The sequence below is a fragment of the Haliotis asinina genome, chromosome 8 (assembly GCF_037392515.1).
Source record: "Haliotis asinina isolate JCU_RB_2024 chromosome 8, JCU_Hal_asi_v2, whole genome shotgun sequence".
Taxonomy (NCBI): Eukaryota; Metazoa; Mollusca; class Gastropoda; order Lepetellida; family Haliotidae; genus Haliotis; species Haliotis asinina.
Genome location: NC_090287.1, coordinates 16,388,496 through 16,407,048, shown reverse-complemented (window position 1 = coordinate 16,407,048; position 18,553 = coordinate 16,388,496). Strand labels below are relative to the sequence as shown.

The following is an 18,553-nucleotide window of genomic DNA, read 5'->3' as shown; positions in this document are numbered from 1 at the left end:
GACCTTGTTTCAACATTTTAGTAAACAAGCAGACATTTTTTAACATTTTCTCAGCATAAAGACTTTATTCAATACAAAAAACAACCTACCCAAAACTTTGATTTATGGGTAATCCATCCCTCATGTAGGCTCAAACTTTTTTCAACCATATACTATTTTCGTATTTGTTACAAACGTAAACGGAAATGTGTAGCCATATTAATATACTATCTAGTAAATCAGGCTTTTTCAGACTAGAGGTGTGGGTGACTAACCTTGGGTTGTGACATGGCAAATATGAGCTTCTCCGTGTGATGTTCGTAGTGGTGTGGAGCAGACTCCACCAGCTGGTTCACAACAACCATGAAGTCGTTCTTCCACCCGCCAAAAGTGATGATTGATTTGAAGTCATACAGGGCTACTGGTTGCTGTTAAACAAATGTAAAGACTGATTTGAAGTCCACATTTCTTCATTCTGTAATTATCTGGATTGCAAAACATCTCTTACTAGGTATGCACTAGAGATAATTTTCCACACCACACTCTGATCACTACCTACCATAGATGCTAGTTCCAGAACTGAGACACCATCCTCCTGTACAGCCAGCCAGATGTCTTCATCAGAACTTGGTGGACACTTTATCTGGATGACAGACATGATGATATATTTCTGCTTTCACAACATGCTAAATACAGGTCTCTTATTACCTCATACACCAACAATTGGAATATTACTGCAATTCAATGCACCTGATAGATAAATCAGAATCAGTCTCTTTCAGATGATTTACAAATTCTACAATTCTTGGAGCTTGCACCATGGATGTGTGAAAAAAAGAAACTTAATTCAAACATGCTGGATTGAAGGGGCTACAACTGAACTAACCCATGGTAATACCAGACAATATGAGACAGCTTGTGAATGACATACCTTGGCACGGTACAGCTTGGCTCCATAGTACTGCCACTTCCTAGCTACAGCCAGATACACACGGATACAGTCTGCAGATGTTCGACCTTGAAGGGACAGCCACCGTTCAGCGAGCCTTTCCAGGAGGGAACTGGAATAATATGTAATGCAATGTTTGGACACCGGGATTGATAGGTCACAATTTGGGTCTTATGGACATAATTTTCTAGACAAACTTGTAATAACCACAGAACTGTGACATCGTTAATTAACTTGCAAAACAGTAACTGTTTTCATGATTAAGTTGGTACTCATCCCTTTTTGAACTGTACTTCAGTACACACATGGCATATGAGATTGTAAGAGACAACTACATGGCCACATGGGTACAGACAAGCAAGGACAGGTGTTTACACATACGAACATGGATCACAAACATGGCTGGGACATAAAGTCATCTCATTTCAATACTTGTAAGGGAAATAACTCCTTATCTCCTTTACCTGGACCATCAGTGTACTGCATCATTTCAACGTGTACTATGACCTTAAACCAAGAGTGTTACTCACGCTTGTTCTTCTGGCTGAGTAACATGGTATTTCTTAGGGTAAAACTTGGTGACGGCGGTGATGAGGTGCTGATGTGTAGTGGCTGATGATGATGATGCTGCGCTGCCGCTTGATGATGCCTCCATCCTCATGTCTCCAAACTCCACCTGCAGCAACAAATATTTAAACATGAACATGTCTAGATTGCAATTTAAAGTATATTTAATATAGCTGCTTTACTGTTCTGTAGAAGTATGGATATTCATATCAAACTGTCACACTTGTAACAGATAAAGGGTAAAAGCTCAGTGAGAAGGGCAGCAGAAGCTTAAATGCAGAACACAAGGAAATCAGGCATCTTGATCAGGATCAGTCTGGGGTTTGAATGCAGATCATGGCATTTTGAAGAGATGCTCGCCTTTAGTTGTCTTCCATTCAAATGTCAAAAGATATGAGCGATCCTGTCAAAATAATTAAGACCACTAGGGGTATAAAGAACCCTAAATCTACATACTGCCCTGTCGGAGTGAGGATAAGTGCTATCTATGAATCACATCTCACCTGTGCCATGAGTGAGGCCAGCTCTAGAGCAAGGTCACGGTTGAGGGGAAAGCGTCCATGGACAATCTCATCATTCACTTGGTAAGCCAGGAGGAGTTTCTCTTTCTCTGTCTCACTACGACTATTGCGGCTAAAATATAACCTGTCAAATACAATAAAACCATCAAATAAAGTCAGGTTAACGTAAGATTATATCCCAAAGTGCAACTTAACAATTATTCAAATACGGCAACAATAACAAAATAAATCAGTTTAACGTTAGATTATAGCCCGAAGTGCAACTTCACAATTTTGGTAATCCTACCCAGGTCCTACCCCTAGTGTACAGAACACAACCCTGTGTATTTAATAGAATCCATGAATCCGTTGGTATATGACCAGACGATGGCCCCATGAATATGTGCAAACACCTAGCTGCAGGTACTGCAACGTGCAGTGAACTTGGACAAAGTACTGTCACTGTGTGGCCCAGTCCACCCAGCTGTGAATTGGGTACCTTGTTAGGATGCCAGAGCCACAATACACTTGATGCAAATAGTGGCAACAAGGGTTGTATATTCCCCATATGGGTATAATATGTGAAGCCCATTTCTGGTGTCCCCTGCCATGATATAGTTAAAAATTGTTAGTGTCACATTTACTGACTATCATTTAAAACCACAACCTGGGATTCTTCAATGACTCAGATGAGATTGAAACAATCTGAGACATTAAGAATCTCCAAAGAAAACTTTATACATGATATGTGTTGAATTAAAATATGGACCTGATAGAAAAATATTATCTGACCTTGAAACAAATATATTCGAGAAAGCCCATGCAAGAGTAGAAAATGTGGCATGTGTAGATTTCCAGTTTCAGTTCAGACTATGACGAAATTCATCTATTTTTCACTATGAACTGTTCTTTTGGTTTTTTTGGCTTTTGTTGTTGTTCTTGTAAAATATGTTCATTTCAGAGACTAGGTGTTAGTCTAAAGCTGATGTAGTTTTTGGACATTGAACCTGCAAGTGTAGGATTGATGATTCAAGGATCCTGCCATATCAAAGGGAAGCAACCCAGTTCCTCAAGTTATCTGACCAAAGACAACTGGAAAACAAAGTATTCTGATGTCTGAGATAAACCATTTAGGTAAGACCTGCAAGAATAGGATCAGATAAAAGGTAACAGTTCAGATAACAATTTGATCCCTGTCTCACCTATTCTTGTAGAGTATTCTGATGGCCTTGCTCTGGTCAAGGTTCCCTGAGTGATGATCACGAAAGGCTTGTTCCCACTTGGAGATTATATCACAGACCTGCAACAACAATAATAATTATCTCTTGAAATGGCTCTGTAAGGACAAGATGCATGTCTGAAGCACAAAGATATAGTCTTTAGACATTTACTAGTCCTAAGTGAGCTACAGCAATTTCTTACCAGTCAGTGATATGCAAAAACTTGGCAATCTGTAAATAACTGTGTCTGAGAAAGGAAAACAATTAGTTAATTCAACATGTGTATTTGCTGTTGAACACATCACTCATTAATGGACCAGACAATCCTGTGATTTCTACAAAGAGAAGCAATCCCTGGAGTCAGAGAGAAATATACCATCAGCAAAGTCACCAACCGTGACCAGACAATCCAGTAATTTCTGGACAAAAATAGTATGGGATTAATTTTGAATTATGATCTATTTATTCACGGATACAATGATACACTATCAATCATAAAAATACCAATATCCCTAACTTATTTTGTCCAGTATATTATGAGAAACAATCACTGGAATCAGAAGGACATTTAGCAGCGTTTAAAATTCCCCCTGCCTGGCCATCTGGAATGGCCCATTATCATCTCAGATGGTCAGAGTGATCTGTCTGATGGTCACTTGATTCTGGACAGGTGCAATACAGTACTTGTGTTCTAAATATACTCTTCAAAAGAAGTAGGGCAACCTAAACTTTCAGTTTGGATAGGTAGTGTAAACACTAATGAAGGACAGATATCCTTTGAATGCACCACCACTTCCCTCTATTACTACCCCTTAACATAACGTGTGACATGCACGTGCACAACACAGTAGCCACATACACCTGCATGGGGTCCCATTCTTGATTGTGACGTTTTTTTCAAGAAGGTCGAGAAATCACTTAGAACATTCATTTTGACACTCATCTTGGATTACACATTTGTTAGTGTTTGTTTCTAGTCGTTTGTTTTAAAATGAAAATAGTATACATGCAAATTACATGCCATACACCAATCATCTTTCAAAACTGACTACACTCCAAATAACTATGGTTGTTAGGAAGTGCAAATGGTGATGCACCCTGAAAACATTCAAAAATATCATATCAACATTGATTGACTCTGATAAATCTCCTAAATATTTTTAATCATAAATAAAAAAAAATGAAGTTCCCCTACTTTTTTTTGAAGAGTATACATTCCAAATCATAATCGGTGAAGTAATATTTCTGTTTGATAGGCATTTCAGAAGTTGTGAGTAATAAGAAAGGAAGATACTGTATGGATAGCAACTAGCATCATATACAACAAAGAAGTTGCTATTTATAAAGTATCTTACTTTCTTATGAGGTAATATTCGATAGTAAATGATGAAATGGGAATGTTTGGTTACAGGATCCTGGTCCAGGATTCTAGTCCCTGTCACAATTTACATCCAAGTTGACTTATGAGTGTATTAGATAGAGACAGCTACACAGTTTGTCACCAGACACTCACCTTGAGATGAGTTTGTAAGCAGTGCTCTGTCTGGGTCCCAGCAGGGTCGTCTGTGTACAAAGCAAACCCTGACTGGCTACAGTCTCGCACCGAGATCATCTTGTGAAGTGATCCCAGGAACTCTTGTACTGTAGTGGACCCATCGAAACTGACAACCTGCAAGTAGGAGTGAGTGAATGAGTGAGTGAGTGAGTAAGTGATGAGTGAGTAAGTGAGTGAGGGTGCTATGCCATATCAGTACTTTCTACTGGTGTTGATATAAAGTGAGAAGATATGAAAACAAGTTTTTCCTCAGATATATAATTCAGATATCTTGTGGTGATGTATGTCAAAACATTAAAAGGTCATTGGTCAACATTTACCTGGTATGTGTCGTTGAGGAAATGAACTGGAATACTGATTGGTTGTGAATGGTGATATGGGTGCCTCAACAGCATGGACATCACCTCCATCCGTGACGGCTTGGACTCCCGCACACCCTTCAGAATAATCCTCTCCAGGGCTCTCTGGCAGAATATAGCATACTTGCCTGGTTCGGTTCTGTCAACACAATTCACTATAAATGGAACACAGTCTAAAATCATGGTCCTGATCCACTACCGACCTAAGTGATAATGTAATCTAAACTCCCATGATTAAACCCTGCTAACGATAGATGTATCACTAAGACAATTGTAGGGAACGTGGGTGAGAATAACAACGTGATACAAATGAATATTATGCATCCCATTTCAAGGATTCAAGGCTTGGAAAACTTGAAACTGAATCAACAGTCTGCTGTCACACTAACCTAGGATCTGCATGCCTCTGCAGATGTACTTTGAGCAGCCACATGACGCTTTGTTTGGGAAGGAAGAGAGACACACACAGAGACATAAGCTGCCACCCCTGCATAATGACATGAGCCTGTGGGTTCATCTTGGAGTCAGACAAGTCCATTACAGATGAGGTGGGGGAGGTGGGAGAGCCATCACACAGGAACCAGGAATGTTTGCCACACAGGAGGAGATTCTGAAATGGTGACGGTTGACATTCAGTGGAACCTGATATACAGATATAACTCTCCCTCTCTTCTTTCTCTCTCTCTATACACACACACACACACACACATATAGTCTGGTTCATAATTATTGAGAATTTGTCTTCTTACTTTGAGCTATCCTAACACCTCAACTGATTCACTGATACTTAAAACTAAGTAATGGTATAAGGGAGGTAACTCATCTTGGCCTACTGAGTATAGTACAATTAGAGTTACCTCCCCTGAATTTGTAGCAGACGTCATAATCCTCAGCACTGTCAACAATGTCTGCTGAAGATAAAAGAAGGTTGATTTTTGAGTTGTGTAATCAAGGAATTGATGATGTAAATACATTGGCAGAGAGAACAGGAACTCCTCTTTCTACTGTGTATAGGATTAGGAAGAATTTTAAAGAGGGAAAGGATTTTGGGCACCAGAAAGGAGCAGGGAGACCCAGAAAATTGGACTTCTCAGATCGCGTCCGGCTGGGAATTTTAGCGTCTAAAAAGCAAAGGGCAAGCATCTCCAACATCAGGTATGAATTGATAGAAAGGGGATCAACAGTTGTATCAAAATCTACAGTTAGAAGAAATTTGATTGATCTTGGATGGGAGAAAAAGACTGGAATTCCTTCTCCTCTCATGAAACAAGAACATAAAGACAGGCGTGTTGAGTGGTGTTTGGCACATGAAAACTTTGACTGGGAAAATGTGATTTTAACTGATGAAAGCTCAATATGGGTATATCCCAATAATGTGAAAATGTGGACAAAGTCTGCGTCAGCACCGTTGTATCGACGACCTAAATACAGCCCAAAGTTTCATGTATGGGGAGGGATATCCTTATTAGGAACGACCCCGCTGTGTGTGTTTGAGGGAAATCTGACAAGTCAACGCTACACTAACATATTAGATAATTTTCTCCTTCCAAGTGCACATGTGTTTTATGGAAATGACTGGATTTTGCAGCAAGATAATGATCCTAAACACACCGCAAAACATGCCAAGCAGTGGTTTCAGGAGAAAAATGTGACTGCATTACCATTTCCTGCATATAGTCCTGACTTAAATCACATTGAGAACATTTGGGGGATGATGAAGGAATGTGTGAATCAAAAGGGGTTGACAAAAATTGAAGACATGAAGAGAGAAGTGGTCCGATACTGGGACAGCATAACTCACGAGACACTAACCTCTCTGATAGGAAGTATGCCTACCCGTCTTAGACTGTGCCGTGAAGCTCAAGGAGACTTGATAAAATATTAAATTGTTACCTACACAACATGAAAAGGTCAGTTCACTTTCACAATACATTCAATTTTATCCGATTTGTTCTCGTTTAATAATATGAAATGCTTTACCTATTCTCAATAATTTTGAACCATACTGTATATATTACATTAGTGCAAAGTGCTGTAACTATAGCACAGTACGCTCACTAATGTGATATAGGTAAATTTAGTATCTATGTTACATTAGTGTAATGTGCTGTTTATGTTTACATCACAGTGTAATGTGTTATACAGTCGTGCCCCGTTGCTGAAATGTTAATTGAAAAAGCATGTACTTTTGGAAATAGCATGGATATCACAGACTTTGCTTATTCTCATGGGTGGTCTAGACATTGTGTATTGAGCAGGAAGTATGGAGGTGAAGCAGCAAGTGCTTGTTGTTGTGTTGTCAATCAATAAAATTACGTCCAAGGCCTATAATGTTCGTTTCTATGTACATGTACATATGGTTTGTGGTTCAGATATCCAGAAATTCATTTATTCGGACAATTTTAAGAAAAACACAAGTGTTCGGAAAAACGGGGCACAATTGTAGATAATTTATTACTGGGGTACATTCTGTGTGATGTGCTGTATATATACATTACATTCAGTGTGATGGACATAAATGTATAACATTCAGTGTAACACACTATATCTATTTACATCATGTTCAATTCGCCACAATGGCACAATGAGTGCATCCCATTTCTTGTGTCCTCAACCACTGGAATATTGTTTGAAGACACTCACTCATTATTTATATCACATTTAATGTGATGTGCTGTATAAATATTACATTCAGTGTGATGTGCTATATTTACCTATATCACATTAGCGTACTGTGCTATAGTTATGTATCTTAGCCGCCATATAGCTGTAATATTGCTGAGTGCGGCGTAAAACTAAACTCACTCATTATGTATCTTAGACTTAGCATGATGTCTTTTAGTTATACTACATTCAGTGTGATTTGGTACAAAATACGGTACTCTATGCTCATAACACAGTCGAGGTGACAAAAATCAAGATGGAATCAGTTTTCCAGTTATGTCATGGCCTGTCAACTTTATGTAGGCAGTCTCCTACCTGCATGGCTGTTTTGTGGTGTCCAGGGTGACGAGACGTCTGCTTGATCAGCTGACAGTAGAGCTCATTTTGCAGCTCGGGGTGTTCTAGGCAGGAGTGGAGAATGGACTGTGCCAGAGTGACATGGAACTCCAGGGATGGAGACTCAATCACAGTGTTGATGAACTGGTACACCGACTGCAGGGAAACATGACAGTCTTTACAATACAGTTAGAACTACATTACATGACACTCAGTCTTTGACTGGAAATCTGATGATCAGTATCAGATTTTCTTGCAGTATTACAATGATGTTTTTTTTCAGCATTGTTTTTCCCATACCTTGAACAGTTCTACAGCCTTCTCTTGCAAGTCCTCGGAAGGCAGTGTGGTCATGGGCCGACTGATTGGCTCCTTGGTGTGGAGCAGGATTGGATGTTTCCACATCACTGAGTCTGAATAGAGAATGTGAAATGTCAAGGTCATTGGGTAAATGCAACCAGGGACAATATATTAGAGTAAATGGTCTCTGATTAAAATTTCTTTACAATGAACAACTTAAATTTGAAAAATATTACAATAAAATCAAGTAAACACTGATCCGATTCTATCATATATCTTTCAGTATCACCAGCAGAAACACAAGAAACTGATGGAGGATATAACACTGATGTAACAGTTTCAAGCTTTTTGGCTTCAGTCAACAAGGGTTAACTGAGACACTTGATAAATTTACACCTTAAAGAATGATATAAGTAAGCAATCAGAGATACCACAGCTAAGATAATTCATGCAAAGAATCCAATCCATCAGGTCATAAGCTCCTTTGAGAATACACTTACTTGGATCGCCAGTTGCCTCCATGAGTTTGGACACAAGCTGCTCGAAATCTGTGCCGACTGTCCCAGCACCTCCCCCTGTAGCTACTGTGAGATGGTACAGCCAGGAGTCCTAGGGCAGGGACATATATACTTATATACCGTATCTCACATAGTTATTCATGTGTCACAGGGGTGAAGGGTTGCTGTCAATCAGGGCCACCATTACAATATGAAAGATTTCCAGTTATATCACTGGACAAAAAATCAACTGGTAATTCTTAATTACATTTATAGGTGTAAAACCAAGTAGTGAGTTGGTTTGACTAGACATTTTATTTCTATCCTTGTGTGTCCTCAGATTACAGGGCCTCTCATGTGGGGAAGGTGTGAGAGTTAGATGATGGGTAATGGAGGACTACTGGGAAAAAGGACTGGAAGTTGATATATGGAAACATCTCCCACTTTGAACCCTTACCTTCTCCTGTTTGGTGGGAATCACAAGATATGTTGGTCCCTGACATGGTGGCCAGATGGCGATGACGTGACGTGACGGAGTTGCAACATCAGACTCATCGTCTGAGTCACATGTCCCATCAATCTCCTCCAACCTCACGTCTCGCAGTTGGATTTGACCAATCGGCGTCTAGAAAAACATAGCATAGAGTCACTCTCATCTCTTGCATTCATACAGTTGCTGTAATCACAGCAATACGGCAGATATGAATCTCTGAGGCTACTCACTCACTCACTCACTCACTCACTCGGTCCACTGTATCCATGAAAACACCTTAGAGAAACTCATCAAATAGAACCTGTAAAGAATGAGACAATTCCCTACCTAATCATTAAATATAAGCTATTTCTACAAATGAGAGGATACAAACAGTTATATCCCTGCCTTACTTTGTCTGATGGTGTCTTGTAGTAGAGAAAGTGCCGACTGAGCAGCACACACCAACATCGGCGAGTTGTTCCATTCTTCACCTGTACATAACAACACACAACAGTTTTTGTACAATGAACAGTCGAGGAAATAGAGGATAAACACTGGATGTTCATAAGACAGATTAACAGGTCTGTATATTCCAGTACAATGGTCAAACATAGTAGGATCAGATTGTGTTGAAGCTTTTCACTGGAATCTGCACATTCTGATCGAATACCTCCAGCAGTGAGTGAGTGAGTATGCATGGTTTTATGATGCTTACAACAATATTCCAGCAATACAACTGTCAGGCTGGCAGGTAGGTTTGACATGAACGACTACTGTTCTGCAGTATTTGCTGAGAAATGTGCCAAAATGACACAGTACAGAAATTAGACTTTTGGTGTTCAACAGGGTCTAATGACAGTACTACTTCAGGTGAGCTACAATGACCTTTAATATCAAAACAAAACAGGTGCAACTTACAACAGTATATATTTATATACACTAAACTCCTTGGTTCTCGAACCCCAAGGGACCATCAGGACATTTTCAAAACATTGTGTGGTTCGAGATTGAAATACATTGTACATGTGCACATTGTGTACATAGTACTACATATACTATGTGGCAGTGACACGGTGAACTCACTAATCCTCATGTTATTTAACGATGTAAGTGCTATTGTTTATGCAACTAACTGTTTGTTGACAACGCACTGAACATGTCTGCAAAATGTTTTCGTATGAGATACTGAGATACTGATGTACTGAGATACTAAATTTATATGATTTGGTGATCTTGTGACTAATTTTCAGGTTCAAAATATCATGTGTATGTATGTCTTGAGCCACGAAACATAAATACAAAAATAATGATAAATATTTAAGAAGACATTGGAACCAGAGATTAGGCTTGAGATAGATAGACGATTCGAGATTCAGGAGTTCGAGATCCAGGGAGTTTACTGTAACAGTAAATATAACAGGATGTCATATTTCTCCTTTCTACACTACAATACAATATAGACGGGTATAACCTTGGTGATCCACCCCTTTACTACAGCCTTCCCATCCATATTGTCCAGTAGATAACTGGTTGCTTGCCTCTTGATTACTCGGTTAAGTACTGAAAGTGGAAATGAAGCGAATGAGCATAAATCTTGTCAGAGGTATTATTGGTAAATTCTGTTATTTGTGCAATGTGTAAGTATCAGTGATGTATTTCAACCAAACCATCAGTTTGTTACAAAATAATCCTGACACAAATACTAGCAATGAACCTTAGGATCGCCAAAATGATAAAGCTAGACAACTTCTCAGATCAGTTCAACCCTTTAAAGCCATCAGGTTGTATGCTGCTGTTATTCAAGAAGTGTCACAGCAAGCGGACTGCATAACTGGATTTGGACTCAAAATAACCCATCCCATCTCTTATACTCTGTCTCACAGTGCCTGAACTGCATTATTTTCCCTACTAGCCCTCCATGCAATGGTAAAGTCCAAATCAACCAAGCCTGGATTTACCCAAGTTCAAGATCTACCATCTGAATTGGACTCCTTCTCAATTTAGAGGGGATTACTTGTTACCATCAAAGTTATATTCATGTATATTCAGATACAAAGAGTTAGTCTACCACTCTTGCTGTGCACCTTATACCAGAAACACAACTTTTAAAATATTTGCCACTCCACACTAGCACATCCTCACAGATATGAGCAATATTGTTCTAATGTGTTTGTTTTTATCCACTGGTAAACTATATATGACTGCAAATACTGATCAGTGATATTTACTATGAGAAACAATCCACATCACTATGATCTAACTAACCAGACTACCCATTCTGTAAACTGGGTCAACAATCAAACTGTCTTCACAAGCCCCACAACCAGGCATTGGCGATAACTGGTCGCTTGCCAGTGCAAATATTTCCATAAAATCTCATGCTTTTTACTGTAGTGAGTGAGTGAGTTTAGTTTTATGCCGCACTCAGCAATATTCCAGCTATATGGCGGCGGTCTGTAAATAATCGAGTCTGGACCAGACAATCCAGTGATTAGCAACATGAGCATCGATCTGCGCAATTGGGAACCGATGACATGTGCCAACCAAGTCAGCAAGCCTGACCACCCGATCCCGTTAGTCGCCTCTTACGACAAGCTGAGTCGCCTTTAGCTGAGTCGCCTTTTATGGCAAGCATGGGTTGCTGAAGGCCTATTCTACCCCGGGACCTTCACGGGGCGCTTTTTACTGTAACTTACATCTCATCCATCTGTCCATTTCTGCTATGGAGTTGGCTGATAAGTAGTATGTCTTCTTTGTGTTCGTTATCTGGAAATCAGACACTTCAACATTGAACAAAATAGTTGCATAACTTGTAAATAATCAATGTATTTTAAAATTTATGTCATAGTGTCTATATCATATTCTGCAAAACAACAGGCATAAAACTTTTAATATTTCTCTCACAAATAACCAGACTAAATATAAAAGAAATCAGTAAGACAAGGAAAAACAATGTTCTGGAAAGAAATACATGTATGTTTCATTTCAGTTTCTGATATTTTGTCTCTTATCACACTCCAAACTAGATTGTTTTGAGAATAATCAAGCACCTATGTGGAATTTGGGATCATCTGTCATGGTTTCCCTCAGTCATTAGTGAATAAGTAAATCTCAGCTTTTGGCAATCTCAGCATTAACTCACAAAGTACAGATAACATGTAGTCTGAGTTTCTAGTAGCTTATTCTAAACTGAAAGCCAAAAGAAATGTTACACCTCTTCATATGTAAGTAATTTCCCTCCCATGTCAAGTTGAAGAACCGATTTGTGTGTGCTACATAGATTGTTCATTTCACAAGAAGAGTAAGTAATGCTGTTTTTTGTATGACGCTCGTGGACAGTGTTAAACCCATGTGTTTAAGAGTGGTATCAATCGTTCAGTTTCCGATCAATCACAGAAAACAAAAAAGACATTGAAAAAGGCAGAATTTAATGAAATAATCTTAGACTAGTATCTGGTGTGTCCTCCATTGGCATTCAAACATGCCTGAACTCGCCGTCTCACAGAATATGTCAAACGTGGGATAAAAGCAGCTGGAATCTGTCTCCACTCTTCCATCAGAGCAGCACTAAGTTGTTGACGTGTATGTGGCTGTTGCTGACGTAACTGGATCCGACGATCGAGGTAATCCCAGAGGTGCTCGATGGGGTTCATATCCGGTGATCTCGCAGGCCATGGCAAAACGTGAACGTTGTTGACGTTGAGGAACTGTAACGTCTGTCTGGCTACATGGGGTCGAGCATTATCCTGTTGGAAGAGGGTGTTGGGATTCTGCTGGGTGAACGGGAGGACCTCTGGCTGTAGAACCTGGTTGATGTACCTCTGTGCGGTGAGATTGCCGTCGATCACAACGAGGTTTTTTCCTGTCGCCACTTATACCACCCCAGACCATAACGCTGCCTCCTCCAAAGGGTACAACTTCCTGTACGCAACATCGTGCTTCTCTTTCACCCTGGCAGCGATAAACTTGTCTTCTCCCGTCTGCTCGGTGTAGCTGGAACCGGCTTTCATCAGAAAAAAGCACCCTCTGCCAATTTCTGTTCTGCCAACGTCTGACATTCCTGGCCCACGCAACCCTGTTTTGACGATGTTGTCGTGTAAGACATACACCTTGCAGCGGTCGGTATGGTCTCAGTCCGTATTGTCGGAGGCGTCTTCTCACTGTTTGGGGACTTATTCGGCGTCCAAGAGCTGTATTTGCCGTCACAGTGGCCGTCTGAAAACGGTTTCTCAGGTGCAGCTGACGGAGGTAGCGGTCTTCACGAGGGGTTGTAACTGGCGGCCTCCCACTTCTGGGTCTGTCTCTTGTTGTTCCCGTGTTCTGCAGGTGTTGTCGAAGCCTTAGAATGGTGAGGCAATGACATCCAAATGCAGCAGCCACTTCCCCATCAGTCGACCCAGTCTGCAGCATTCCGACAGCTCTTTCCCTTTCTTCAGCACTTAACCTCGGCATTGTATTGAGTACAGTGTGTGTTGTGATAAATCTAGGAGCCTTATATACCCGTTTCCCATACATTTCAAGTGCATTTCATGCAAGATGAAGTTACAGTGGGTGCGTTTTGGCGTTATGTTTCTTCATAAGAGAACTGAAACATGCAATTGTTTTTGCATCAAAGGGAAAACTAAGGTTTTTTTCGTTTGAGGAGTCTTCCTGACACTTTTGAAAGTCATGTTGATCCAAAATTTCAACCTAACATTGTTTTAATGTGTTCTAAAAGGAAACAAATACAATTTCAATATTTACTCCTTTTTTATGATAAATAGCCATTTTTCCATATTCAAAACCCACCTTTACCATTCTTTTTGAGTTACGTATGCATTACCATCACAGACAATATCATTTGGACTCATTTAAAACTTTTTTTACTCCTTCAATGTGGATTTTTACTTGATCGAAAATAGGACAATGGACCCATCTGAAAACAGATGGCCATATCCAAATTATCATTGACAATCTTGGTCTGATGTTTTCACTCAAAAGAGTTACATAACTGATTGTCAAAACAAGCAACACCAAAATCTTCTCTCATGATGGTTTTTCATAATATATTTATGATAAGAGGTGTAACATTTCTTTTGGCTTTCAGTTTATATATGACTCCTTGATATTTAAAAGATAAAATGAAAGATAATGGAATGTGTCAGTCCTACACAGAAACTTAAAGGGGCACTGATGCGGAGCAATTTCCGTGGACTGGTGTAAACTTTTGTTATTGTTTTTCTCCAGTGAGTACCCAGATGATATCCCACAATTCGTGACTGGTTCGTGACCTCTGCTGCTCAGTCCGTATGCGCAACTGATAGTTTAATTGTAGACAGATCAACTGAGGTGAAGGCATTTTACTTCATTACAAATGTATTATGAAAACAAATGAAACACTTTGAAGGTTAATCATCTGCCAGTAGTAGAAATGGTAAAACACTATTAGGACGGAAAAATACCGAAGCCAATGTACGTCTCTATATTTTGTCTCATAACCCTAATTAGTTTATTGTCATATTTGTATGATTTTGAACATTAATAAAAGAACACACGGTCTGCTTATACTCATAGTAAATTTCTAACATAACAGCAACATTTATACATTGTATAGACTGCCAATGTGGATCCTATTTCACACACATACGCGATCTAGTGTGTGTTTTCTGTCATATCGATTCTGCTGAATGCTACAACAAATAAATTAAAACAAAATGCAAATAATGAATGTAAAACAGACTAATGTTATAGCAACAATGTCAGACTGCTACCTTGTTCAGGAATGTATCCATCAATATCCACGTAAAAGAAATCGTATTCCATTCATCTGCAGCTGGTAAATAATCCTGCTTTGTGTCGTATGTCTTACAACTGTCTAATTTGCGAAAAAGTAACACATCGTTTCACGTCTTTCGTTGGTGAAAACCTGATAAACCTCTCACTGGTCACCCAAGATAGCACACCTGGCAACTAATTGTATGATATCCGCTATTCTAAGCAATTTAGTTAACCAATAATGAGCAATCAATCAATCAACGCAAGGGTGGTTAATTCTTTGAAGGGAGGATGTTGTTTTTACAATCGCTTTTTACGACAGGGTGTAGTCATCTACACACACTGCCTTTTGACAAAAGTAATTAATCAATCAGTGTGTTATCGGTTAATCCTTTGATTGATGTTTGTTTTTGTAACTCAGCTGATAAACCCTCTTGCATCACTTACATGCACATATTACATAACATGCAATACATTTGCCGCTACAGACCTTAATTTATAATGTTGAGTATTTACTCCAGACAGGAGAAATGCCAAATGGGAACCTTTGTTGAGTAACCGGGGTTACTTAAGAAAAGTTTCAGATTTCTCTACCAAAGTCATCGTTTATTGTTTACGAATTCAAATAAATCAACTGTGTTTTTTTATTATCATAAATAATAAACCATTGTAGCTACCATAGCTACCAAAATTTACGTATGATATTTGCTATCACAGATGAACCAACACTCAAAATTACCTAAATATAAATCTTTGCAATCTTCCGGAGTGAAACAAATGGCTTGCTACGTGCCTGTAGACATCATATTTTCATGTAACATGATTAAATATCGAGGTTATAAACAGAGCAAATTGAGTAACTATACCATCCAAGCATCATATTTTCATGTAACATGATTAAATATCGAGGTTAAAAACACAGAAATAGGATCAAATTGAGTAACTATACCATCCAAGCATCCGAAAAGAACTACACTGCTGGGATATTTTGTTACGATCAAAAAAGGAATACCATGGATATTTTTAAATAATGGCATATGATGGGCATCCGGCCTCCTGACTCTTATGGGTGAAAACACTCTGCTAATATGGACAGGAGCCCAGTTCCTTTGTCCGTCACGGTCGAAGGAGTGGGCGCTGACTAATTTGCAGTTTGGTTCCGTAATTAGACCGTTGGCGAGAAACATTATTCGCTCCGCATCAGTGCCCCTTTAAAGAGTGGCAGCCTATTGTTCACATGTAATCAGTAGTAGTAACAGAATCTGAGAAAGTGTAATCCCAATTACAACATATTACATTTGACCACTTTCTAAATGACATTGTGTAATCATAGTTTTCAGCTATGGCAACTATGACAATTTACACAAGTTAGAAAGGTACACAAAGTCTGTGGTCTAGACTACCCATTCCTAGTCTTCCATTTAAGTAGAAGCAGGTTAAGCAGTTGACTTTGTGTGCGGGTGATTAGGTGCTTGTGTGTGGGTTCGAATCATGGGATGGACTCAAGCCAATAAAAGAACTAGAAGCTGTTCTTTACTGAGAAAGTGTACTCCAAAATAATGTAATCAGTTTTATGTAATCAGTCTGTAACGTCATGAACAAATGATGACATTATTTTCTCTTCAATCAGTCGCTGTAATATCACTTGGTTTCAATCGACCAATCAGCAATGAGAACTGGCAACAATGACATACAAATATTCAACATTATTACACACAATCAATCTGCTATTCAAGCGTCAGAACAAGAACTGGATTCAGATACAAGATAATCTATCCCCATTATATGTTTTGGGTCTTATTAAATGGTAGGTTATTTATTCTTGGGTCATGTCTGTCAATGACTTGATATATATTGCTGTACATTTGCTTTGCTTTTAAAAAAAAAGATTCTCCATGTTACACACTTCGAAAGTGAGCTCTGCAGAAGATCTAGAGATGCGAGTCTGTTCGTCCAATTTGATGGAGCCCTGCGGTTTCCTGAGCACATCATGTTGTGATTTGTAGTAGAACAGCTCCCCATTCCTTAGTGTGAACCAGCGCCGCTTCCACGTCTTCACCTTGCCACTCAGCTTAGACAGGTAGCCACACTTCTCAAGGGTATCCTTAAAACAGACTTATGAATCAGTCTAAGGAAATTTCTATTATACATGTATAAGTACAATAATATTTTACTCCCCACTTTTACTTTGGTAAAATGCACTGGGTAAGCTTTGATGACTCAGAATAAATCAGTGATCGTGGTAGGTTTGAGATGAGTATGTGCAGAAACAAAATTATAAATATTGTTTGTCTATATGTTGTAGTTTTAAGGTACCTTTTAAAATTATGTAGATCAGAATCTATGTGTCAAAAAAACATTCACAAAATATTTTATTATTTTTTTTGCATGAAAAATGCATGTTTCTGTGTTAACGCAAACACTGATAAATGAAGGATATGTTAATTCTTGTGATAATCAGATTTCTGAAAAGTTTCAGCTTTGTTTACAAGTGTGTGCATTTGTTTGTGCACGTGAGATGTAGTACACCAAGTGTGAACTGACCAGTCCATGTTTTATCCCCTACTGCCAATCTCCAGGCAGGACAACAACAAGTACCATCTTTTATGATGAGACCCTGAGGACTGAACCACCATTCCATCTCCTGTACACAGCAACAGATCTCACAGAGTTTGTTGAAAATTTTTAATCCTCACAATCTCTGTTCAGGTTTATTTCAAGGAGATTCTACAAGAAAACAAGTCCTCACATGTTTTTGACTGTCTGCAGCAAATTTGAGCAGTTTCTGTTCTGGTTCTGACGTGTCAGAGTCACTCTTGCCAGATGAGTCATCTGGTGGAACTGCATAGTCACATGACACCTCGGATGCTGCTGAGTGGCAGGACACACCTGTACAGGTAAACACAATAATACAATTACACAAGTCTTCAACCAATACCACAGAAATCTGTTACCTATAGACATGTACTGTGAGGAGGAAATGGTCTGTCTTCTTTAAGTGGTATTATATGGAAGTTGGGGAGTAATATCAGGACACCAGCTTGACAACAATACAAGAATCTGTATCAAAACATTGCATCATCTAAATAAAGATGTTGTTCATCCATAAAGCATGTCCTTATATTGTTACTGTATGGTCTGTATTAGTCACAACCATTTAACAATGCCATATATAGAGGATACTAAACGACCTTCCGTGTAATACCATTTTTATTAAACGAGTTAATGATTTGGTATCAAACGAGGAAAAATGAGTTTGATACTAAATCTTTAACGAGTTTAATGAAAATGGTATTTCACGGAAGCGAGTTTAGTATTCTGTTTATTACTCGCCAACATAAATTGACTGAAACTGCGGCAAAATCGCCTATAGTGTGAGGACACTCAGCTTTCAAGTC

The 18,553-nt window shown here is 39.0% G+C and overlaps 1 protein-coding gene across 4 annotated transcripts in view; it reads right to left on the bottom strand.

The window, feature by feature from the left end:
* The window catches only part of LOC137293808 (pleckstrin homology domain-containing family H member 2-like), a 181,320-nt gene that overhangs the window by 6,002 nt on the left and 156,765 nt on the right, over positions 1-18,553 (bottom strand). For all 4 annotated transcript variants that reach the window (XM_067824557.1, XM_067824558.1, XM_067824560.1 and 1 more), the window contains 18 exons: positions 17,905-18,044; positions 17,062-17,259; positions 12,098-12,167; positions 10,873-10,961; positions 9,812-9,892; positions 9,384-9,551; positions 8,930-9,038; positions 8,430-8,542; positions 8,109-8,285; positions 5,519-5,739; positions 5,091-5,268; positions 4,729-4,884; positions 3,198-3,295; positions 1,999-2,140; positions 1,459-1,604; positions 911-1,040; positions 539-622; positions 255-407 (listed from right to left, as the gene is read on the bottom strand). In XM_067824557.1, coding sequence (XP_067680658.1) covers positions 255-407; positions 539-622; positions 911-1,040; positions 1,459-1,604; positions 1,999-2,140; positions 3,198-3,295; positions 4,729-4,884; positions 5,091-5,268; positions 5,519-5,739; positions 8,109-8,285; positions 8,430-8,542; positions 8,930-9,038; positions 9,384-9,551; positions 9,812-9,892; positions 10,873-10,961; positions 12,098-12,167; positions 17,062-17,259; positions 17,905-18,044 — 2,453 coding nt within the window. The remainder of the gene's footprint in view (positions 1-254; positions 408-538; positions 623-910; positions 1,041-1,458; positions 1,605-1,998; positions 2,141-3,197; positions 3,296-4,728; positions 4,885-5,090; positions 5,269-5,518; positions 5,740-8,108; positions 8,286-8,429; positions 8,543-8,929; positions 9,039-9,383; positions 9,552-9,811; positions 9,893-10,872; positions 10,962-12,097; positions 12,168-17,061; positions 17,260-17,904; positions 18,045-18,553) is intronic.